This window comes from Spea bombifrons, chromosome 10 (genome assembly GCF_027358695.1).
Source record: "Spea bombifrons isolate aSpeBom1 chromosome 10, aSpeBom1.2.pri, whole genome shotgun sequence".
In the NCBI taxonomy this organism is placed as follows: domain Eukaryota; kingdom Metazoa; phylum Chordata; class Amphibia; order Anura; family Pelobatidae; genus Spea; species Spea bombifrons.
The window spans coordinates 34,943,459-34,970,134 of record NC_071096.1 but is presented as its reverse complement, the minus strand read 5'-3'; the positions used below and the strand labels follow the sequence as shown (position 1 = coordinate 34,970,134).

Genomic DNA, 26,676 nt, shown 5'->3' with positions numbered 1-26,676 from the left:
CCAAGCCGATACCAGCCGTATACACGCAATCTATACAGTAAATACATTAACGCCAAGCCGATACCAGCCGTATACACGCAATCTATACAGTAAATACATTAACACCAAGCCGATACCAGCCGTATACACGCAATCTATACAGTAAATACATTAACACCAAGCCGATACCAGCCGTATACACGCAATCTATACAGTAACACCAAGCCGATACCAGCCGTATACACGCAATCTATACAGTAAATACAATAACACCAAGCCGATTCCAGCCGTATACACGCAATCTATACAGTAAATACATTAACACCAAGCCGATACCAGCCGTATACACGCAATCTATACAGTAAATACATGAACACCAAGCCGATACCAGCCGTATACACGCAATGTATACAGTAAATACATTAACACCAAGCCGATACCAGCCGTATACACGCAATCTATACAGTAAATACATTAACACCAAGCCGATACCAGCCGTATACACGCAATCTATACAGTAAATACATTAACACCAAGCCGATACCAGCCATATACACGCAATCTATACAGTAAATACATTAACACCAAGCCGATACCAGCCGTATACACGCAATCTATACAGTACATACATTAACACCAAGCCGATACCAGCCGTATACACGCAATCCATACGGTAAATACATTAACACCAAGCCGATACCAGCCGTATACACGCAATCTATACAGTAAATACATTAACACCAAGCAGATACTAGCCGTATACACGCAATCTATACAGTACATACATTAACACCAAGCCGATACCAGCCGTATACACGCAATGTATACAGTAAATACATTAACACCAAGCCGATACCAGCCGTATACACAGAATCTATACAGTAAATACATTAACACCAAGCCGATACCAGCCGTATACACGCAATCTATATAGTAAATAAATTAACACCAAGCCGATACCAGCCGTATACACGCAATCTATACAGTAAATACATCAACACCAAGCCGATACCAGCCGTATACACGCAATCTATACAGTAAATACATTAACACCAAGCCGATACCAGCCGTATACACGCAATCTATACAGTAAATACATCAACACCAAGCCGATACCAGCCGTATACACGCAATCTATACAGTAAATACATTAACACCAAGCCGATACCAGCCATATACACGCAATCTATACAGTAAATACATTAACACCAAGCAGATACCAGCCGTATACACGCAATCTATACAGTACATTAACACCAAGCCGATACCAGCCGTATACACGCAATCCATACGGTAAATACATTAACACCAAGCCGATACCAGCCGTATACACGCAATCTATACAGTAAATACATTAACACCAAGCAGATACTAGCCGTATACACGCAATCTATACAGTACATACATTAACACCAAGCCGATACCAGCCGTATACACGCAATGTATACAGTAAATACATTAACACCAAGCCGATACCAGCCGTATACACGCAATCTATATAGTAAATAAATTAACACCAAGCCGATACCAGCCGTATACACGCAATCTATACAGTAAATACATCAACACCAAGCCGATACCAGCCGTATACACGCAATCTATACAGTAAATACATCAACACCAAGCCGATACCAGCCGTATACACGCAATCTATACAGTAAATACATTAACACCAAGCCAATACCAGCCATAAACACGCAATCTATACAGTAAATACATTAACACCAAGCCGATACCAGCCGTATACACGCAATCTATACAGTAAATACATTAACACCAAGCCGATACCAGCCGTATACACGCAATCTATACAGTAAATACATTAACACCAAGCCGATACCAGCCGTATACACGCAATCTATACAGTAAATACATTAACACCAAGCCGATACCAGCCGTATACACGCAATCTATACAGTAAATACATTAACACCAAGCCGATACCAGCCGTATACACGCAATCTATACAGTAAATACATTAACACCAAGCCGATACCAGCCGTATACACGCAATCTATACAGTACATACATTAACACCAAGCCGATACCAGCCGTATACACGCAATCCATACGGTAAATACATTAACACCAAGCCGATACCAGCCGTATACACGCAATCTATACAGTAAATACATTAACACCAAGCAGATACTAGCCGTATACACGCAATCTATACAGTACATACATTAACACCAAGCCGATACCAGCCGTATACACGCAATGTATACAGTAAATACATTAACACCAAGCCGATACCAGCCGTATACACGCAATCTATACAGTAAATACATTAACACCAAGCCGATACCAGCCGTATACATGCAATCTATACAGTAAATACATTAACACCAAGCCGATACCAGCCGTATACACGCAATCTATACAGTAAATACATTAACACCAAGCCGATACTAGCCGTATACACGCAATCTATACAGTAAATACATCAACACCAAGCCGATACCAGCCGTATACATGCAATCTATACAGTAAATACATTAACACCAAGCCGATACCAGCCGTATACACGCAATCTATACAGTAAATACATCAACACCAAGCCGATACCAGCCGTATACACGCAATCTATACAGTAAATACAATAACACCAAGCAGATACCAGCCGTATACACGCAATCTATACAGTAAATACATTAACACCAAGCCGATACCAGCCGTATACACGCAATCTATACAGTGAATACATTAACACCAAGCCGATACCAGCCGTATACACGCAATCTATACAGTAAATACATTAACACCAAGCCAATACCAGCCATAAACACGCAATCTATACAGTACATACATTAACACCAAGCCGATACCAGCCGTATACACGCAATGTATACAGTAAATACATTAACACCAAGCCGATACCAGCCGTATACACGCAATCTATACAGTAAATACATTAACACCAAGCCGATACCAGCCGTATACATGCAATCTATACAGTAAATACATTAACACCAAGCCGATACCAGCCGTATACACGCAATCTATACAGTAAATACATTAACACCAAGCCGATACTAGCCGTATACACGCAATCTATACAGTAAATACATCAACACCAAGCCGATACCAGCCGTATACATGCAATCTATACAGTAAATACATTAACACCAAGCCGATACCAGCCGTATACACGCAATCTATACAGTAAATACATCAACACCAAGCCGATACCAGCCGTATACACGCAATCTATACAGTAAATACAATAACACCAAGCAGATACCAGCCGTATACACGCAATCTATACAGTAAATACATTAACACCAAGCCGATACCAGCCGTATACACGCAATCTATACAGTGAATACATTAACACCAAGCAGATACCAGCCGTATACACGCAATCTATACAGTAAATACATTAACACCAAGCCGATACAGCCGTATACACGCAATCTATACAGTAAATACATTAACACCAAGCCGATACCAGCCGTATACACGCAATCTATACAGTAAATACATTAACACCAAGCAGATACCAGCCGTATACACGCAATCTATACAGTAAATACATCAACACCAAGCAGATACCAGCCGTATACACGCAATCTATACAGTAAATACATCAACACCAAGCCGATACCAGCCGAATACAAGCAATCTATACAATTAAACCAGTGAATACTGATAGTATACAGTTAGTAATTCTTTAATGTATTGTATAACTGTATATTAATGCCAAAGCTTTACTAACGTAATATGCCTAAACTATATAGATATACAATATAGTAACAGCAAAAGGTTACTAGAAATATATATATATATATATATATATATATATATATATATATATATATACACATACACATACATACAGTTATACAATACATTAACGTGTTACTAGCAGCACACACTCAATATATGCACGTATACGAGCGTTATACGCTTTGGTGTTAATGTACTGTATAGATTGTGTGTATACGGCTAGTAATGTTTTGTTTAAATGTATAGTTTATCGACACCAAAACGTTACTAGCCATATACAATCAATCTATACAGTTATATACAATACATTAACCCCTGGCGTTTGTGACATGCGCTGCGCTGTCCAGTACTGAACCCTAAATTGCTAATAACTAGTAAGAGAAAATAAATCATACTCACGTGCTCAGCTGAAACCGGACAAAGTTTTTGATGTTGTAAAATATTCCTTTTCCTTCTTCAATAGCGTTCCTGTAACGGGGGACACGTTTACTAGCACGGTCAGGCTGTATTGGGCATTGGCTTTAAGGGAACTGGTGGCCGGTGGTGTGCCGGGTTATTCTATACCCCTAAGTGGTCAGCAGGCCCAAAAGCAGTGTTATTTCCCCATAAAATAATGTAGGACGGTGCATTACTTAGTTACTTTCAGTAATGTATCCGTGTATCAGGCTTGGTGACTCTTCCGCTCCCCCATCTTTTAGTACACCCATTAAACTTGGTTTAAAGATAATGGGGGGCGCAGATTCCATTCTATGGCCACCAAGCTTTGAGGTGGCCCCATAATGGGCTATCACGCTGCAATGTGTAAGGTCATACATGTGTCAACTAAAAGGGCAGCATTTTCTCATTTAATCATGGCACAAGACAGACTGTGTATAATGATTAACGATTACAGAATGCCGGACTAGTAATGCATCCCGGGGTGTGTTTGATTATCTAGAAGTACCATGTCTCTGCCACATTCAGTTTAATGGAATGGAAATGGAACTTTGTGGATTAATGCGAGACCACACTTAGTATCTCTGTGTCAACACCAATGCAAACAGGTTGAAGGGATTAGATCTGCACGACGGCGTTGTGAGCGGGAATCAGGTTAATGCACAGATCAGCAGCCTCTACTTACATGATAGTAGAAAAATCATCGTCCACCAAGATCATATCGGCGGCCTCCTTACTGACGTCGGTGCCCGTTTTCCCCATCGCCACGCCAATGTCTGCCGATTTCAGCGCTACAGCATCGTTGACGCCATCTCCTGTCATTCCGACGATGGCTCCGGTGCGCTGCAGGGCCTGTTAACAATACATGACACGCTTAGTGAGGTCATTAAGAATGTGCACATCGGTAACACTTTGCACGCATTATTTAACGATCACTTGTACATTCTGGCGTAGAATATTGTTACAATTGTCACAATGTAACTGTTGCTTCTGCCTAGTTTGCTGTAGATACACGTTATTGTACCATTGTCCTTGCCGTAATAATTCCTGACATAGGGTTTTAGATTCTCGCTAAGATGGCTGGGTTCTGGTGCATCTGTTGAGAAGTCTTTACAAAGTCAGGGCCCATAGGGAGGAGGCTGGCAGTCAGGCCTCTCCGGTGGCCCCGGTGATGGAGGGTTCCATCACAAATACGTAAAAGAAAAGCTTTACCTTGATGATTTTCAGCTTGTGCTTTGGGCTGGTCCTGTAGAACACGGATACCTGGGCAAGCATAGCAAAAAAACAAACAAATGAAGGTCTTTTTCCCATCATAATGCCAAGTGTATATACGGAGAAGCAGGACGAGGTAGGTACCTTTGTAACGACGGACGGGAGGGCAGCTTCACTCAGCTGGTCCAGCTCTTCTCCAGAGATCGCTTTGAGGTGCCCATTGAATAGCCCAATGCTCCTTCCTGAAGGAGAGACATTATCAGAGACCTTCTGGAAGGACACACTGGTCCAGGTCAACCTACGTATCTCAAATTCCTTACCGCATAGTATGTATCCACTTACCAATGGCTTGTGCGGTCTCCAAAGCATCTCCAGTGATCATTTTCACAGACACGCCGGACTCAAGAAGAATCTGGACGGCTTCGTTGACCCCGTTTCTTGGTGGGTCGATTATACCGATCAACCCAAGGAACATAAGCTTTCCAAGCTCCGAGCCGCATGCCAGGGCGAGAACTGCAAAGATTAAAAAAAGGTAAAAAAATAAGCGACTGCTATATGTTTCAGGGTTGGTCATGTTTCTGTGTGAGGAAGGGAAGGACAGAGTATACATGTAAAATAAAATCCAGCAATAAACGGTTTGAGTTCACCTCTCAGTCCCTGGCTCCCCATGTGTTTTTCTTCTTGGAGATATAGGGTTTTTTGCTGCGGTGTGAGGGGCAGAGGCATCCCACCACTGTTATATGTGGTGCAATACTGGATAACTTCCTCGAAGGCTCCTTTCATAAAGTAGATTTCTTCCTGCTTCTTTATCCATAAAATCAACAAGAGAAAAACGTACATATTAGAGAGAAGAAGGGGGACATGCGACCCGGGGCAAAACCTACCACGTAAATCAAAAGGGATAGTATGAGGAATTGAATATGTAGTATATGGGTATTCATTTGGGTTTTGTTTTTTTTTTTGTTTGTTTTTTTAAACAGCCTCCCTGGTACTCTTTGTCTTTATAAACCTGTCGCGCAAGTTGGTTGAGATAAACATCTAGTTAAATGACTCTCTAAACTGTACCAAGCAGTTCAGCCTAGATAGTATAGGAATTCAATGCCAAGATCTTAGCAAACAAATAAAAATAAATACAACTTCTGGAGATCTGGAATCCGAACTACCCTAATTCTCTTGGTGTCTTTTATGCGCAGTTTATTTTTCTTGTAAGAACCTGCAGGTATATAAGCATTATGTGGAATAGAGAAGACGTCGTTACCTCCGCTTTGTCGATGCATTTCACGGCCATCCAACGCTGCTCTGAACTAAACGGGATTTCTCTCTTCCTTATGTAGTTTTCACTCGAATTTCCGAGTCCCATCTGGAAATTAAGCAAATGTGCCAATAAATAACCCAAATGTTTAACGTTTGCGGCTGTGTATGTGTATTCATTAAACCCAAAGGAGTCCGACAAGCTCTGTGAAACCATTAGATATTATGTAAGCGCGCTCTCTGATTTCATTGCGGTTACTGTATGAACTCACAGGTGGCTTTCGTGCCATACATAAAAGCCCTGTACTGAAAAACCTTACCTTCATTGCTAGGACCAATAAAGCCCCCTCTGTTGGCTGACCCATGAGAGTGTTCTTCTGAATGACTGCATTATTGGCCACGCAACCGGCCTAAAGAGAAAACGGTGTAGGTGTGAGGTCATACAGCAGATCAGAGGAACTGTGGATGGCTGAGGGTTACTCTTGATGCTGGGGCCCTACCACTCCAGACATCCTTAGCAGTAGGGAATAGAGAGAGGTGCCCACACTGGCACGGGATCCATGAAGCCCACTGCTAGGGACACCACGAGGAGCCCACAGTCATTTGCGACTGATACCCAGTACTGTAATATATACGTAATCTGATAAAACACGTTCTCACCTCTACTAATTTCCCAATGGACACGTTTGAGAACTCCCGAACTTCTTCGTTTGTTGGCATAAGGTATACGCTTCCTTTCCCATCATACCCAACACCAGAAACCTAAGAAGCAATCAGAAACTAACTGTAGGACAAGGCAAATAGAGACAACAAGGCGAGGGCTGTTGAATCGGGATGTCATTTGCATGGTAAACAAGATAAAAGATTACCTCTGCATGAAATCCATCGGAGGTGACTAATTTGGTGGCGGTCATCTCATTGGCAGTCAGAGTGCCCGTCTTGTCTGAGCAGATGACATTACAGCAACCTGTCAATTACAAAAAAACCCCCCAAAACAACAGTCAATCGAGAGTGAAAGTCTTACTGACCCCATCAAACCATCAGAAATAAAGTGCTGCACAGAATCCGGCATTGTAGTGTAGTAATGGCGTTAGGGGTATTGGAGTGACTGATCAGGCACGGTTTAAGTCTTACCCAGCGTCTCGACTATTGGCAATTTCTTGACTATCACTCTTTTTTTGGCCATTCTCATTACACCCAAGGCGAGGGTGACAGTGACGACGATGGGAAGACCTTCGGGAATAGCAGCAACAGCTAAGCTGTAAGGAGAGAAGGGCCCATGGCTGGCGTTAGTGACCGCGTAGAAAGACAAGATCATCCACGACAACCGAGCAGAGCTGGAATGTGAGCCGTTTCTTATCCACGTATTGCTTTATCTGCCTGGAAGGATCTCTGCAGTGACTTAGAGGAGAAGTGTTTGGACCATAAACTTTGTTATTGTTCTAGGAATGGCCAGTTTCCCAGCGTTGAAACTTTGCCTTCATTTAAAATTCACCTGGCATTATTTTTCTTAAAGATATTTTCAACGATTAATTACATTTTAACTGGTGGACAGAGTAACGCAACAGAACCGTCAAAAAAATAAAATAAAAAAATGTGATGATCTTACCTGACTCCGATAGTAAACATGCTAAGCAGCGGCTTTCCCTGCAGCCAGCCAATCAGCATTATTATACCTAAAATACACACGCAGAGTTGCTTAATATCATAAATGTTCAACAACATATCTTCAAATGCCTTTTGAAATATAGAAATCACAGAACTATTTCAGAAAATCACATTTGCATACGGTTTTTTTGCAGGTTATTTTGAAAACAGATTCAGAAATTCTCTCATCACTATAGCAACCAAAAGAATATTCCAGCTGTTTGGATCATTCATTCGGAGGCTCCTCAGCTGTAAAGATAGAACCTTGATCTTACCTATGATTCCGAAGGAGAACAGGGACAGCTGTTTCCCCAGCTTGTCCATACTCTTCTGCAGGGGAGTTTTTGGTGTCTAAAGAGACAGGTTTTGTTAAATATGTTAAAATACATTACTTCTCAACAAGAGGGGAGGAAAACCCCCAAACATTCAGCTTTATCCTATGCCATCTAAGGAGGAGTGTTATTATATGGGACAAACCTCTTCTGCTTGCATCATTTTGAACACTTCTCCGAACTGAGACTTCTCCCCAACACCGATGACCAGGCCCTGCGCAGAAAAATGGAGCTTGTGATCAGATTTGATCCATACACCAATGAAGACAACCCGCAATTCCTTGTGTGTCTATGAAAAACTATATCTAGGGAATCACAGTGTTATATGAAGAGCTTATTGGTGAACCTGAATATAGAAAAACCTTTTCTAAATGACTATCACTGTAGGCATGCGTGATATCTGCTTCTTGGCTGTAACGATCATGTACATTAGCATGTTCTAGGTTATAATTACCCGTCCTTTCCCATATCGAACGAGTGTCCCCATGAAGACAGTGTTACTGAGGGTTGCGATGCCGTTGGCTTCATCCACGGGGCCATGAGTCTTCGAACACGGCTCAGTCTCTCCAGTGAAGCTGGATTCATCAACCAGTAGGTCTGTGGTCTGGAAGAGGGGGAAAAAACCTGCATTTTACCATGCAACCTGAATAATGAGATTACTCCATGCAATATAACCCTTTACAGTTTAAATATAACAACACACAAGGATTCCACACAGTCTCTAGTGACAGCCACTTCCTACGGCTCCTTTAAGTTTACATTTTTGTCCTGATCTGCAGTGTAGAGATTACACAAAACCATTTGTACAGCAATGCAAACAGGGATCAGATTTCCAATAATAATCTACATGAGACACGGGACTATTCTTATCTGCAAGTAAAAATTCCACTTGTGATCTAGAATCTAACATCATCTGGATTTTTCTTCCACCAGCCAGAAAGGAATCGAATACATAAGAGGATGAACCTCGTAGCACCTCGGTGGGGAACACCACAGCCCCGTCATAATCAAAGTCATGAGAATAGCCTTAGTGGGGGAGCAAAACGAAGACAACATTGGCCTTGTAAATTGTACGGCCGGGGAACACCCAAAGCAAATATTTAAAGTCTGAAGACATCTTTAAAAGGAAAGAAAATGAGCAAGGTCTTGTTTGGGAATGTATTGTGTTCGAGGCCACAGCAAACAGAGTCTAGATAACAAGAGTGTGGGAAAAATGAAAATCCATTTGTCTAAGAATAACACGTAAGTGTCTTACGTTTCCAGCATCTAATAATAAATGTACTGTAAGTGGAGAAATAATTCATCTAAAGCAGAGAAAAATCTGATCAAATATCAAAGGTCAACACAAGCTGGTCTTCACTTTCTTTGCAGGAGGCCCAATGGTTCCCAACCAAAGTAAACTTCTTGGGACAAGAAGAAGAATTAGCCCAAAATCCTCAAAAGAAGAATGTGGAAGCTTTGTTCAAAACCAAGACTCCGACAAATCTAAAGGAACTCAAATCCTTTCTTGGAATAACCAATTATTCTAGGCAATGTATCGATGACCTTGCTGAAATAACTCAACCACTGGTAAAGCTATTGAAAAACAGAGGCCCTCCATACACTGAAACAAAAGCGAAGTCAAGACCCGTGTTTGTCCTATCCAGAAAAAGGAAAACCTTTCTATCTGTTAACTGGTTGCACAGACTTTGAGTGCTGCCCTTTATCCAAAAAAACATGATCAGCAAAATAAAGCTTTGCTTGCATCAGCAATTATCTTATCACCAGCGGAAGAAAAAAAACAATAACTGAAAATTATACAGTGGATGGGTGAGCTTTTCATGTTAATGTTTGGAAATATTATTACCCCAATCCAAAAACCTTTACAAGGTATGGGCATAAGTCTAGTGGTAGCCGTTGACAAAGCTCTTTAACCCACTATGGATCATCAATTATAAGAATTGTTACTGATTCTGAATACGTCTGTTATAGCTTTTACGTGGGTGGAAAAGGAATCTGATGATGGATGCGAGAAATAAACCTGTGTATCATGGAAAATGTATCACCACCGTAGGTATGGCAACAGCTAATGGCGTTACAATATATTGGGAGAAAAGAGTTCATTCTAAAGTTCCAGGAGAAGATAAGGAAGGTAATGGGGGGGTTAAAAGGGATTGACCACCTTCTGGGGACCTGTCAAGTGATGACTGTCACAAGACAACCAACGAAGAAAGAGTCAGAGGAATGACTTTTCTGTGGTCGGATATGGATGTCATTGATCCTTTGACCCGATTGTCAAAAGGAAACCAATACATGTCAACGATGACATGCCTATTCACCAAACGGATCGAGTGTTTTCCAGCTAATAAACCAGGCCTTTTCTAAAGTTGGACTATGATAAGTGTAAATCTGGGAAATATTGGGTGTGAAAAGGAAATTTCAGATATTCTATTAACCCAGCATCAAGCCGGAGGCGTTCAACATTATACCCAATTGATCTGCAATACGCTAAAGAATTTTGTGAAGGAGTCGGGTAAAGACTATTGGTTCTAATGGATGTTACGCTACCGTACTGCTACCAAAAGGTCTCCTTTGGAACTTATGACTGGAAGAAAAATGGTGCTACCACAACGTCTTATATAGAATTTCTGATCAAAATGTCATTAATGCTACTACTCCTCAATATGTGGAGAGTTAGAGGAAACGCGTACAACAAGTCTTGGCATTTGCCCAGTTGAATTTTTAAAAATCTGCAGTAGCACCAAGACTTTATATGACTTGAAAGCAACCAAGAAAGAGTTTGAAACTACAGACCATGTCCATCTATCTAACCTTCACATAAATCAGATGAAAAGAGGGGTAATTTCTACCATCTTGGAAGGGACTGTACACGATCTTAGTCAAAATCCCACCCGTGGGTTACAAAAGGTAGATGAGTAATCAAAAATGATTGACAGGTGGGTCCAGACAAAGTCATGCCATCCCCAATCAAGATTGAGAATTGTGGAAGAAGGGAAAGAAATATGTAAATTATAACATAATTGTAATTGTAAACTGTCATTTTTTTATTTTTTTTCTTTCCGCAAACAAAATTCCATATTTTTGTTACATTTTCTAACATGGTTGTCTAGGTATGGACACTTCTTTGTACAGTGCAAACAAACATGAATGGCTAAAGAACTAATCAGATATGTTCTCTCCTTACAGTATTCATTTATTTTCATATAATTAACATATGTTTGTTTATTTTAAGGAGTGAGACTATGAAGCACAGAGAGATCGCAAAGATGGCCATGGTGTCCAGAATCCTTATCAGGATGGAGGAGTTTCATGGACCATCGTCCGGCGTGATGATTCAATAATCGATCAGGATTCATCATCTTCACCGATAGGAAACTAATTTCCCAAAAGGTGCTTATCAGCCTGTATCCTGCTAGCATTATTGGGGAAGAAGTCCAACATTTCAGGAATCCAAGTTGTCATGGAGAAATAATGGTATCCAACTTATGTTAAACGGAGGATTTATTGATATATAGGGGGATAGATGACTCTAGAGGAATATCCATTGCAAACTTTATTTTAATAAACATTTTGTATTAAGAAGCTGAAGAACTTTGTGATTACATTTACCAACTTTGTGATACTTTTACCAGGAATTAACATAAAAAAGAAAATCTAATGGATGCCACAGTGGTGATTAAGACATTATGATTAATGAGTGATTTCTGGATGAATTGTTATCCTGCTCACGTAAATGTACATTCATAGTGTGGCCAATGGTGACAATCTGTATGATAATGGTATGTTTCCTTCCCCGGGAAAGGACTTGCCATTTCCCGTAATATTCAAGCACTGGACGAGAAGGATTGAGAATTTAATACACGGTGCACAGTATGAAAACCCTTTGATCTGGAATATACGTTCATCTATCCGACCAGAGACGGGACTTATGATTTTTCTACAGAGTTTAGGTATCAATAGCACTATGTTTTATTAATATAGGTCAAAGAGTTACTACTACTACTACTGCTACTACTACTACTCATAACCTTATTTGTTTTTCAAAATATTGATTATGTAGTTAATAAAGAAGTTATAAACATTCTATAGTAGTTTTTTGTTTTGCCGGATATCAATTATTTGGGCAAAGTATAATTGGTAAAGGTCCTAAAACCTTCCCATTTAAGATCGGCAAATAATGGAGGTAAAAAAGTATGAAAGAGTAGAACAGGAGGAATAGGATAGAATCTCATAACTCTTGGAATGTTCACATGCTTTTTTTTTTATATATATATATATATATTTTTTTTTTTATCACAGGAATTTGACCAAACGCACCATAACAGGCACTTCTTGTCTGTTAAAACAACTTAGATCCTTATCCTTTACCTGATTTTTCTGCTATTTTACTGTTATCCTACGAAGATTGCTACTGATTGCTGTCCTTCCACAACAAAAAGAGATCCGGACTGGTCGCAAAGGAACCTGTATTGGCATATAGGAGTGGTATCGTATCTCCTCACCTTCCTAGCAGTCTATTCTATGTCTATGACGAGTTGTTTGGGATTGTGGGAGTAGTAGTTTGTTGGTCTGCTGGGTCTGACTTCCAGAAGCCAGCCCTGGGAGTTAGATGACCGTTTGGGGGTTCTGATCCGGGGTGGCATGCTATAGACTCTGCATCTTTGCTTACTTGTTACGGATTGCGGTATAAGGATAGACTACAGAATAATATTGTGCATTATTTACTTAGGTCCTAACTCAAATTATAAAGTAACAATGGTACATTATGCAGGATAGATTGTTGTCATATCCAGATAAATTAACGCATAATTAAAATCACATTAATATTCAGATTCATTCCCATATTTGAACGTTCAGTGTGTATATTGTGTTTGTTATAGCATTGTATTTACATTTATTTGATTTATACAATATCATAAGAATTTGAATTCTTGCTGTTTGATCCTACAACTTATTACTGTAATTCATTTAGAATATTTCTATCGCTGTTCTTTTGCTGTGCATTTTTCCAATAAAAGCTGCTTTTCTTTATGTAGAAGCGATTTGTTATTCCTGCACGAGGCTATAAATCGATACGTGTAAAAGAATGTGGTTCATGATGTAGGGTTAACACATTCATAACCCTTAAAACCATCAAGTGTAAAAATATTCCCCCGTTAATAAGCATAGCCAGTTACCTCTATCAGCCGGATGTCAGCAGGAACTCTGTCCCCGACTGCCAAGCACACCAAGTCCCCTGGAACGAGCTCCCGCGCCAAGAGGTGCTGCAGCTTCCCGTCACGGATGCTGGGCAGATAAGAAAGCAAATGTAATTAGACAGTGATGCCTTACACGCCATAGTCAATAGAAGGGTTAAACGGTACGTACGCTGACTATTCCCTATACTCTCTTAGTTTAAGCGGCAGGATATTAATGCGTGGCTCAGCCCTCTATTTCAAAAGGGGCTACAGCAGTACGAACCCCCACCCCCCTCCGTTTTCTAAACCTTGTTGCGCAATGAGCCACATCTCCTGCTTTTCATAGACAGTAGAAAATAAAACAAATCCATACGAAAACCTGGCTGAAGTGCCCATTTTCACCAGGTAAATAATTTGCTAGGAGTGGCTCATTTATTCTGCATCGGCTGCTTTTGCTTTTTATCTAAATATATTTAAAACCATTTCCAGTAACTAATATCACTCACCAGTTGCATTCTGGAGGAACCAGCTTATTTAACTCTTCAAGAGACTTTTCTGAGCGGTATTCCTAGCAAAGGAACAAAAAAGAAAAAAAAAACTACATTAAAATGTTATGGTGCCCACTTCCATAGCCTGGTCAGTTTTTAATAAATATTTGTGTTTTTAACAAAAAAATGCAGAGAGATATAGAAGCGTTTCCAAAAAGGTATTATACGGTAGCTCTTCACATGCTGCACATTATTCAAATATTTTGTCACTAAAGAAAATATTTGGGTGTTTTCTTTACACAAAGCACAAGGAAGATTCTAAAAGATACAGGTCAGTAGGTTTAAGAAAAACAGTTCAAAGATTAGTAAATTCCTTCGGGGGCAGCCAACACCCCACCGTAGCCGCAATGACTTCGCGATGACGTACCTGCACAAAGGCCACAGTAACCACGATGAGAATCGCCTAAAGAAAGGGCAGAAAGGGAGCAGTTACCCGTTTGCGTGGGTGTAAAAATAACCATTATTATGTTACGAAAGAGAGAATGGGGAGGGGCAGTGTCCAGAACAGAGACACGGGGAGGGCCAGTGTCCAGAACAGAGAAAAGGGGAGCGGCCGGGTCCAGAACAGAGAAAAGGGGAGCGGCCGGGTCCAGAACAGAGGAAAGGGGAGGGCCAGTGTCCAGAACAGAGGAAAGGGGAGGGCCAGTGTCCAGAACAGAGGAAAGGGGAGGGCCAGTGTCCAGAACAGAGGAAAGGGGAGGGCCAGTGTCCAGAACAGAGGAAAGGGGAGGGCCAGTGTCCAGAACAGAGGAAAGGGGAGGGCCAGTGTCCAGAACAGAGAAAAGGGGAGGGCCAGTGTCCAGAACAGAGAAAAGGGGAGGGCCAGTGTCCATACATCCAGTATAAGTCATATAGAATCTCAAACATAAGACTGTTATAAAGCATTAACCCGTATGACGAAGAACAAACACCAACACAAAGCCGTTCTATCGATGGTTTTTTTCTCTTGTGCAGTTTTTCTATTATGCATTTCATAATATCTTTCATTTGAATGTTTGATGAACAGATGTCTCCATAAAACTATTCTTGAGAGATATGCCCAGCGGGTAACGACCGTTCTCAGCGCATTCACGCATTGCTCCCAAAGTAGAAATCATGCCTTTAGCTCCTGGAACTCACCACAGTAATGCTCACCGCGTCTTCGTACTCCTTGGTTATAACGCTAACGAGAGCCGAGCCGAGCAGCAATAAAATGAGAGGGTTGGTAAACTGCAAAACAGAGACGGAATGATGAAAATCTCCAAAATTATACATTTTTATTCGCCATGGTATTTGATAATCTATTACCCAGCTTTACATACGGGACCAGCTTGGGTATTACCTCAAGCAATAGAACATATACCACTATATACCGTACACACACACACACACTATATAGATATATATATATATAATATAGAAATGCCGGCAATTAGCCTCTTAAAGGTACTCAGACCTTGTAAGCTTCCCCCTATGCAATTATATAGAATCAACGATCATTGGCGTTCTTTGTAAAAAAAAAAAAAAAAAAAAAAAAAAAAAAAAAATTTTAGGCCCAAACCCAACTAAAACCAAATGTTATAACTTCACTGAGGCCCGTAGTCTGTATAAAATCAGTAACGCATGTTCACCCGTTTTAGACTACAAACTGTCTACAAAGAGGGCCTTAGCAAACCCTGTAGCATGAGGGCCATAAATTTCACTTTTAGGGATCTTCAGCAGGGTCCTTTTGGACAATAAAGCCCAGGAACACCGATTTGCAGCAAACCGTGCTTAATTTCTTGGTGGAAAAAAAACACAAAACATCCCTTAAACAAAATCATAAAAAAAAAAAAAATAAATAAATAAAAAGCTCCCAGTTGAAGCTCTCTCTGCCTAGACTTCACAGACCCAGACTGACCACCCACCGACTATATCTCCCTGCAAAACCCAGCTAAGCCAGGCTCTGAAAGTCTCCTCCAAACAGAAACCCAGGTAGGTAACACGACACTTGGCTCACAGGTTGTCTTCAAGGCGTCTCCTGGACCTGAGATCTTCTCAACCTCTCCCTTCCACGGTCTACCTGATTGTGAGGCTGCAGGAAGCTCTAACGCCCAGCACCTGTGTCTCATGTGAGCTCATTAGCCTCCTGGGAAGGAACCTGCAAACCCAACTTGGACACCCAATCTGCTGCAGTACACACAGCCCTCCCCTATGAGTGTGTAGTGTGTAGTGTTATAGTGTGTGTGTGTATATGTATTATTTTACAGTAGGTACATATGAGCACTTATGGAGTAGGCAACACATGTCCGACAATGTGACGTAAAGGTTAGATGCGTTACCATAAAAGTAATGATTGTTGGTTCAAGTTTCTGGGAGAATATAGTGAGCTTTGTCTGGTTTTTTTCACTGGCTGTTTATATGAATCATCAGTGGGTGAATATTTGGTGGTGAATATTTGTGGAAAATTGTGCACCATTCATCATGCAATGACATGGCCTGACGGTTAGGTGTGACACCCACAATTTAATATAAATTTATTGCGTCTTTGTGTATTTTTTTATATTTTAGGTGAAAATGAGTATTTGTGGAAGAGACGAACAACACATTTCGTCTCATGGTGTGGCCTAATGGTTAGGTGTAACACCTAACATGCGGATGGTCGCTGGTTTGAATCCTGTTTTTTGCTACATATTATGGGTGAATTTGAGTATAAGTATTACGGACGAGCACATTTGGGTCACCGCAGTGGTGGCTCACATGCTAGGTGTCCTACTCACCATGCAAAAGGGTCCTGGCTCAAATCCCCATGAGGCTTAGCAAGCAGTTGTGGTGTGTAAGTAGGTTGGATTGAATGGTGATGAGAAACAGTAAGTAGGATGCCTGACCTTTAATGTTTTCATTTTAAAAAAATAATGTATATATATTTATTACTAGAGAGCATGCTTCCATATGTACTTATGATGCCTGCCTCCCCCTGACATATACACCCCCCCGAAACCTAACATATACATACAGCCCCTCTATCTGTAATATACATAACCATTACACCACGTGTCTGGTCAGATGATGCCCGTCTGTGGAGAACCTATACTTGTGCGTCCGCTCTAAAACCTAACATATAATACTACGTATAGCTCGGCTGTATGTATACGTATAAATTATATATATATATATATATATATATATTAGAGAGAGGGCTGCATTTTATTCCCAATGCAGCCCTGATATCACAGAGACTTCTCACTTAGGATAATAATTAGCAACAGCAGCTATATCAGAACGGATTAATAGTTTAATCGCTCATGTTCGGAGACCTACTTTAAATGCTTTAATTAAGTAAAACAGTAACATTATGCAGCCTGCATATTCTTGTATTCGCGTATACGTCAATGTTTATTGACCGAATAACTTAAACAAAATATCTTTACAAATAAAAACACGAACATACAGCTACCTGCTACAAAACCAAGCTCTATTTCACCAAAATACATTCGAATAAAATAAAAAAAATCCAATATAAATAAATACAAAATTTCCAATTTAAATACGAAATGTATTTGATGGTTGCTTCTGTGTTTTTGTGCAAAACTAATTAACTTTAATTCACCCCGGGCAGCCCTAATGAAACGAGGTCAGGGAACCCCACGTTAAAGTCTTCATAAATAAGAAGCCTTTAATGTGGGGGACCCTAAACGGGGGCCGGCGGTGGCGTAACCGTCACGCGCTTCCATACTTACAGACGACAGAAACACAACCTCACGCGGCGAGGGGGCCGAAAGGACTGAATCAAGCTCGTTTACAGATAAAGGCGGGGCATTAACTAAAAAGCACTAATAGAATCCACCTGTGCCATGAATGCCACATTAACCCTTTCAGCCCTAGAGGGCAGCGCACCGTTGAAACCAGCATAGTAAAGGTTAAACGAGCTGATAACTCCAGCCGTTACTAAAAGGATTACCCCCGTACATGAATACATGCCCTGTTATCTGTCCCGCTGTATCTGAGTGCGAGTTTAGTCCATCTTCCCCGCAGTGCACTCACATCCCGGCCCTAGCCTTTGCTGGGTGCTCAATGAGATACTCTGCTGCAGGCAACCTTCTTATTACCCCTGGGAGGGGCAGCTGAGTGTTTCCTCTGTTTAACATTAAAGAGCCCTTTCCTTTTGGCCGTGTTCACTTCATTTCTATCACGGCTCCGTGTATACGGAGCGATAATTATTCCACCTCAGTGCTCGTACCTGCAAGGCTTTCCTAGACCTTGTACTAAGAAAAGGGAGAGAAGAACAGAAAATGAACCTTTAATGATATATAACCCCCCCCCCACTAGGGGGCAACTAATTCTCCTTAAGAGAACAGCAGCGAGTAGATCAACTAACAGAGACACTCGGTGGTGGAGATAAGTCTCTCACCACCTCCTACTGCCCACAAGGACCTTGAGATTCTAAGATCACACGCTAAGGTGTTCCGCGGCAAGACTGTGATCTTAGAACGTCGAGGTTCTTAGCTTCTATTGCATAGCGGGCAGTAGGAGGTGCTGAGAGACTTATGTCCACCACGGGGTGTCTCTGTTGGTTGACCAACACAATACCATTCTTGCCCCCAAAGTCGCCCCCTAGTGGGGGGTTTATATATCATTAAAGGTTATTTTTTTAACCAGGTCGTGTTCTGTTCTTCGCTCCCTCTCCTTAGTATGTGATTTATAGAGGAGTTGTCCCTCATCTTTGAACAGGATCAATCAGAACCTGCTTTTGATTTTTTCTTAACCCATCCAACGTTTTGAATGAAGGTGAGGACCCCCAGGTCATCTGCCCCAGTCTGTGCCCTTACCCAACAGACCTGGTCTCCAGAGCACCAGCCACCAACAAACGTTTCGAAATTGTATCTTATTATGTTTGCGTTTTCTTTTATAGATCACATCTGGCCCGTGGGTTCCCACAGACAGCACAGAGTACGCCGCTGGTGTTCTGTAGAGATCTACAGATGTAACGAGGGATAAAATGCCTGCGCTATCAGGCAGGAACGGAACATTCGGAACGTTTGTGTGACACGTGGCCGTTGTTTATCCAGATAACAATTCATTGCAAACCAAGACTCTGGTCTGATCGTTTTCAGTGTAACGCAGAAAATAACGTTAAACGCTTCTCTTCTTAAACACAAATTACAAGGTTGCATAGGAAAAGTTATGGCCGCTCACCTGGACCCAAGCAGACCGAGCTTACCCCGCACCGCAAAGGAAAAATAACTACACAATGTTTAGAAACTATCCTATTGAGATATTGGTGCCCAGATATATTCCCAGGACAACCATAACCCCCCCCCCCCGTGTTGTTTGGCATAACCCTTGAAGACGTCATACCTGCCCCAAGTACTTCTTCCATACAGGTTCGGCGTTGTCCACCTTAAACTCGTTCCAGCCATGTCTGACCCTGCGCTGCAGCACCGAACACTCAGACAGTCCGGCGCTGGGATCGACCTGAAGACGGATACATTGTGATCAGTGGTCGCACAGCCATAGATACCCCCCCTCGGCATGAAGCTTGCCGCTGGACGCCGGTCACCACCAGAAGGCACCAAACAATTACTCCGTTACCCGCTGCGACATATTGTTACTTTCTGAGCCAATGTTAGATTTCAGTGCCAAATGTGTCTGGGTCTAAGCCATCTTTCTTTCATTAAAGTCCGCCATGTTTTGCTGGCCCATCCAAGATTTCTTTTCATATTAGGACATTATAATAATTCTTTACCTTTAAAAACATGTTACAATCCCCACTATCTGAGCGGTATATGTGTTTCCAGTGAATGTAATGATTGACTTTTATCTATACTGGGTATTTAACAGGCAGACAATGTTTCTGTGAAACTTGTCCGTTGCCTTCTCACAAAGCAGGTCTTTGTGATTACAGTCGACATCTCCGTGTCATGCAAGGAATTTGTAAAAGGTATCAATTTGCAGAACACATAAGACTACAAACAATGACCCACGGACTGTACACGCGAAGCGGTCCATGGAAACCAATGGCCCAAAGCTGTAATTTCACTGTAAGTGACACTGCCAACTGGGGGGTGGCTTCAGCGGATAAAATAAAGTTAATCTGGTTACAAATACAAAGCGACGTGAAACAGAGGCGGTAAGAAAGGCACAAAAACAACGTATGGAGCTGGAAACTATTTTCTAGAATAAGATGGTTAATGTTACTTCTAACAAACAAATACCCAAGGATATCGTTTTATATGGCGCCATCATATTCTGCAGCGCTGTAGATTGGAGTTCATAGACCGGTCCTCTGAGGAGATGTTTACCAGGCGTGTAACTAGAAACCACGGGGCCCTGGTGAGAAAAAAGCCACAGCCCCCCCAACTTCAACAGCTAGTCTGCCATCATTGCCCCCAAACAACTTGTCTGTGCCTTCTTTGACCTTTGCTTCCCATTTCAACATACAACAAATGCAAATGCACTTACACAAATTACACACACTTACTCGTACTCACTAACACACACTCCATCTCACCCCACTTACACATGCATGCTCACACACACAAGTACTCATACATGCTCACACACAATTACACATCCCCGCTCTCTCTCACACACACACAAGTACACACCCATAATCACACACACAAGTACACATCCCTGCTCACACACACACAAGTACACATCCCTACTCACACACACACAAGTACACATCCATGATCACACAGACACACACACAAGTAAACAACCCTGCTGACACACACAATTACACATGCATGCTCACACACAAGTATGCATGCATGCTCACACACACACACACAAGTGCACATGGATGTCCTCGGTTTCACCACAGGGTCACATCACGTCACGTGACATCACGTGACCCTGATGCGTTCCTGTCTCCCCGTGCTGGTTCAAAATAGTTTATAAAGGGCCCTCCCGACCTGGATCGGATAGATGCTCACAAATACCATTACACATCCCTGCTCACACACACACAAGTACACATCCATGCTCACATACATACAAACATATATACAAACACATATATATACACATCCCACCCCCGCTTACCTCTCACCACTCCTGCAGCTTCCTCTCCCGCTGCTTACACAGTGCAAGCAGCCTTAGTTTCACCGCAGGGTCACGTGACCCCTGATACGCTCTTGTCTGCAGTGCCGGTTCCGAATATTTTAGAAAGGGCTCTTTCGACATGGACCACCCTTTCTAAACAATTTTTAGTCGGTATCTCTACCGAAATAGTTACTCTGCTTACCAAAAGGGGTCTGCCGTAGAGCTGGCATTCCACCCTCCAAAACTGCTCAAAACCCACACAAGTAAATCTAAATTTTATTTATTTGTGCCTTCACAGTAAGAGCAGAATTTCTGTCCCATGTGGAAATTAATTAACTGACGAAATGGGGGAAAAAAACTGCTTACGTGTAAATATTTTAGCAGCTCCTCCTCGCTCAGCCGACTGGCTTCCTTGGCAGGTAGAGGTATGACGTCTTCTTCTTGTTCCACAGACTTCAGTTCACATTGTTCATCTAACTGTATTAACACAGAAAGGGATTGTCAAGAAAGTCGGGCCATAATTGACCAGCTGCTTCTACCCCTCTGCAGTCTGCCGGGGTATCTACAGCACGGTGAAGACACCGAGGCAAACATGCCAGTATTTCTACCACTAAACATATAGACCACATGCCACTGTATGAGTAATGTGGCACCTTATATCTCTACCATGCACCAATCTAAACAAACACATTTGCGATACTGGTTATAAGTTCTGGATTATAACTCATTACACCCGCCGAGGCGATCCTCAAGTTTCACCGATCAGCCATAACATTATGACCACCTGCCTAATATTGTGTGGGTAAACCTTTGGCCATCAAAACAGCCCTGGCCCGTCGAGGCATGGACTCCACTAGATCTCTGAAGGTGTGCTGTGGTATCCGGCACTGAGACATTAGCAGCAGGTCCTCTAAGTCCAGACTTGTTTCTCCAGCACATCCCACAGATGCTCAACTGGATTGAGATCTGGGCAATTTGGAGGCCAAGTCAACACCTTAAATTCATTGTGTTCCTCAAACCATTCCTGGACCATTTTTCCTTTGTGGCAGGGCGCATTATCCTGCTGAAAGAGGCCAATGCCATCAGGGAATGCCGTGTCCATTAAAGGGTATATATGGTCTGTAACAATGATTAGGTAGGTGGCACATAACATCCACACGAATGGCAGGACCTAAGATTTCCTGTCGTTGGCCAAAGAATCTGCCTCGGCCAGCTTGCCTTCTTCCCATAGTGCATCTTGGTGTCATGTGTTCTCCACCTGGCCATCCATGTGATGTAAAAGAAAACATGATTCCTCAGACCAGCCACCTTCTTCTGATGCTCCGTGGTCCAGTTCTTATATGCCCATTGTAGTGGCTTTCGCCAGCGGACAGGGGTCAGCGTCTGGTCTGCAGCTACGCAGCCCCATACGCAACAAACTGCGATGCACTGTGTGACAACTTTCTATCAGAACCAGCATTAACTCTTTCAGCAATTAGAGCTCCAGCAGCTCGTCTGTTGGATTTGACCCCACGGGCAGCCTCCCCCCTACGTGCATTAATGAGCCTTGGTCGCCCATGACCCTATCACCGTTTCACTGCTTTTCCTTCCTTGGACCACTTTTGATAGATACCGACCACCGCAGACCAGGAACACCACATAAGAGCTGCAGTTCTGGAGATGCTCTGACCCAGTCGTCCAGCCATCATAATTTGGCCCCTGTCACAGTCCCTCAGATCCTTTCTGCTTTCCTGCTTCTAACATCAACTTTGAGGATAAAATGTTCACTCGCTGCCTAATATCCCCCCCCACTGATGTGTGCCATGCACCAGAATCTTTGTACAGTAACTAGGCCGTATTTAATTCTGTGGCTGCTTAATTTATCATACGGACTCGGGGAATTGTTCGAGCAATCACAGTCTTAGCTTCTGAAATGAGGTGCCATTTGCAATGTCTCACCTGTGTTCAAGCATGAATGCCAGGCTTTTATGACTGTGTGAAGAGCTTAATAAAGCTTGAACACGATATACCGGAACGCATGAACACACCATCCATTCAAACGTATTAAACTTAATTATGGGATTTCCACCCCAGAAAGAGGCAGCCACATCGCCGCAGGCTGACCGTAACAAACACGTTGCAGAGTACGTCATACCAAACTTTATTTCTAGACCTTTTCTGGAGACTGAACCTGCAAGGAAACTAATAACTCAAGCCTTCATGTGACAGAGACTATTGTCTTTGCGATGAATTAGACCATTCAGTTTATTTAAGGTGGATGCGGGATCGCTCGGAAAGGCTTCCTGATTCTTACAGCGAAAAGGAAGAAAAATTACCAAAAATAATCCTTAACCCTTTACAACAAACCCTGTGACACCCAATGGCATGTTGATAGGGAATGTTTCACGTGAAGATAGGTCCCTGACCAGTGGTCACCGGGCATCCCCGAGTCCTGTCTACTAATAGGGGCCCCAGCAAAAGATTTAGCGTTCTGCCAGTGTGAAAGGGCCCTTTGTGATGTGCGTGCCTGTGAACGACTGCATCCGCTGGGTGCCAATCCTGGGGCCAGTCATTTGGATTTAAACAATATGTCATGCTTCTCTGCCTTAATAGCATCAAATACACCTAATGCAATGTGTCATTCTGGACAATAGACCATGGGGTTCAGGGCTCTTTTATCAAGCCTTGCTTGTGTTTCTTGTAAGAACATTGTTCCAGTTTCCCCTTCTGTTCTAAGACTCAGTTTAGTGAATAAACCCATAGGTGCTCTGAAGGGCTACTACATTGTCTAGAGAAGCGTGAGAGAATGTCCTGCCAGCACTGACGCAGGCATCCAACGTGAACACGGGATGAGGTGTATGAATGAGAGCAGAACTGTCTCTAACAGATGCCTCAGATTATATATATAGGTACGCCCCCCCCCCCCCCGCCGTGCTCGTATCCTGGCCACCTATCCATCTGTACGGCCGAATTACATGTAACATGTTCATACCAAGCTATACCAAATCTATAAAGGAGAAAGACTGCCGGCCCCATTCAGCAGACAGAGGCGCTACCTTCAAACTGCAAACTCTTACTGTACGTGAAACGTAGTCCAGCAGATACAAGCAAAACACCCGAGAGGAGTCTGGACACCTCGGTTTGTAGGAACAGATAAAGCACTGTCTGCCTGCTGGATGAAACTGGCATTAATATTTGGAATATTGCAAAGAAAGTAACAAGCGTCCCCTGTTGAGAAGACCTCTTCAAACGTCTCCAACACGATTTTAAGATGAGCACTTCAGCGAATTGTGTTCCTCCCTTAAAGTTACCAAATTTAAATAACTTTTACACACCTATGAATCTGCCAACTTGGATTATCTACATCTTGAAAATCTTGCTTTAGGTCAGGGAGAGTCCAACAACAGTCCCAAAGACACATCAAAAGGTAACTGGAAGGATGATACAAGGTCGGTGAAAGCCCGGGGATCTGTTTTTAACCAAATAAAAGTGTGTGTGCATAACACAGAATGTGAAGGAGGAAGCAGCGACTTGTTAAGTAGACCCTCGGGCTGTGTATTAAACTTAATGTCTATGTACTTTTGGTGACCGCACGTGGCTATGGGAGGAGGTCGCTGGGGTCCAATGTCCTTCAGGCCCCTAAACATAAAAAATCCATGATCTTAATCCTGGCCCAAGCAATACGCAGACCGTACACTGAACAGGAGCAGGACACATCATTTGCAGAGATATATCTTCTTTCATTCACTGTTAAGCACATGATGTGATCATTAACCTCCGAAGAGTTAAGATTATGCTTCCCAACCCATTATGTACACAATCAGCTGAACATTCCTAAGGCGTAAAAGAGCAGCCGGACCCTGAGAGCGTAAAAAACAAAATACTGTTCCCCAGCTGTCAGGGAGACAGGCTTTATATCAGAGAAAGTCTCTTTATGACCAGCGAACACGTGAAGTCAGCAAACATGGCTGTCGGAGGTAGCAGGATGCAGCGTGTAAGAGATTACAGCAAAGCCATCCACCTGTGTCCTTATCTAGAGGCGTCTGAATGGGAGGAATAACGCGCAGGATCATCTTTCTTTCCCAGCTTCGCATTCTTCTAGTTAAATCTACAATTTATATTTCGGCCAATAGCAAAAAAAAAAGCTTAAAAACAGCCAGATAAGAGAACTCTTCTATTCGCTTTCCTTTCGCGGGAAAAAACACACTTATTTATCTGTTTTGTTAATGGTTACGACAGGCAGGGTAGTCATTATAGGATTCATAGACAGAGAGTTACTATATGTTACTATAGACCAATACTAGGATGCCGTAATCTGCATAATTAATTATATATACTTTGGTAATCTCAACAAAACGTGAAAATCTGTCTGGCTCTGCTCTTACACACCCTGTAAGTTATTTAACACAAAGCCTTTTGGTTGTCATGTCACCAAGTAACTTATCCGCTCGAAACGTTCGCAGTCTGCAAGTCCAGCCGCTACACATCATATCACGTAACAGGTTTTTCTGGAGATGCAAGTCACGGTAACAAGGAAAGGCAAAATACTTAAAGACACATCAGCAGAGAATCCAACTCACGGCTAACAACAAGAGGCGTGGATCGGGATATTTTTAGGTATGTCTGGTTTGTAGATTCTTATCCCTAAACCATCCCTGCCGCAAACCTTTAATTACCTCTCATAAACCCACTGAACAAACTTTCCCTTTGATTAGTCAGGTATGGTGTCAGAGAAACATCAATAGGCCTTTCTGTCAACACATGCACCGGGTTGATACATTTCTACGGCAAAAATACATTGAAATATAGAGGATAGCTACAAATTTTGGTAAACTTGGCAATTCGTACAAAGCCACAGAAGCAAGGTCAAAACGCGGGGCTTTTCATTCATGCTCTCACACCCTCATTCTTGTTCACTCACTCTCCCATGCTCTCTAAAGGTTTCCTTACTGTCTCTGCCAACCATTTCTGATTCCTCATCTTCTTCCTAGTTTCCAATCGGGGGAGAGGACATCACCAAATGTTTGCTCCAGGGTGAACGTTGCTGATGTCCTCTTACCCGATTGGATGATAGATTCTGTAGTACATGGTTTGTGTTTTCTCCACTTTCTTAAATCAATATTGATAACACTTTTATTGTTATTCTTTTGTAAATATTTGTTCCTTCCAACATAATACATTTTAGGGACGCAGAGAATAAATCAGGAAAATATGCAACCAGCACACCAAGGTCTCAAGGTACTAAAGATTTTGGGTGGCAGTGGCTTCTCCAACACGATAATATAGAAATAGAAAAAAACCTTAGAGAATAGAGCAAGGAACTTTCTTTATTGTTCATTCATCCCTGAATGAGTAAACAGAACAATGCAAGTCAAGTTG

General features: G+C 42.1%; 1 protein-coding gene across 1 annotated transcript in view; it reads right to left on the bottom strand.

Moving 5' to 3' along the window:
• ATP2C2 (ATPase secretory pathway Ca2+ transporting 2) overlaps positions 1–26,676 on the bottom strand; it is a 48,357-nt gene that overhangs the window by 18,897 nt on the left and 2,784 nt on the right. Inside the window, exons 2-22 of the mRNA XM_053449019.1 lie at positions 21,685–21,795; positions 19,627–19,743; positions 15,430–15,519; positions 14,678–14,713; positions 14,269–14,330; positions 13,763–13,871; positions 9,040–9,189; positions 8,731–8,799; positions 8,529–8,604; positions 8,216–8,282; positions 7,741–7,865; positions 7,476–7,573; positions 7,267–7,368; positions 6,927–7,016; positions 6,614–6,715; positions 6,003–6,159; positions 5,698–5,868; positions 5,500–5,597; positions 5,356–5,406; positions 4,829–4,995; positions 4,108–4,176 (exon numbers count right to left, since the gene is read on the bottom strand). Of these exons, the coding sequence (XP_053304994.1) occupies positions 4,108–4,176; positions 4,829–4,995; positions 5,356–5,406; positions 5,500–5,597; positions 5,698–5,868; positions 6,003–6,159; positions 6,614–6,715; positions 6,927–7,016; positions 7,267–7,368; positions 7,476–7,573; positions 7,741–7,865; positions 8,216–8,282; positions 8,529–8,604; positions 8,731–8,799; positions 9,040–9,189; positions 13,763–13,871; positions 14,269–14,330; positions 14,678–14,713; positions 15,430–15,519; positions 19,627–19,743; positions 21,685–21,795 (2,117 nt within the window). The remainder of the gene's footprint in view (positions 1–4,107; positions 4,177–4,828; positions 4,996–5,355; positions 5,407–5,499; positions 5,598–5,697; positions 5,869–6,002; positions 6,160–6,613; positions 6,716–6,926; positions 7,017–7,266; positions 7,369–7,475; positions 7,574–7,740; positions 7,866–8,215; positions 8,283–8,528; positions 8,605–8,730; positions 8,800–9,039; positions 9,190–13,762; positions 13,872–14,268; positions 14,331–14,677; positions 14,714–15,429; positions 15,520–19,626; positions 19,744–21,684; positions 21,796–26,676) is intronic.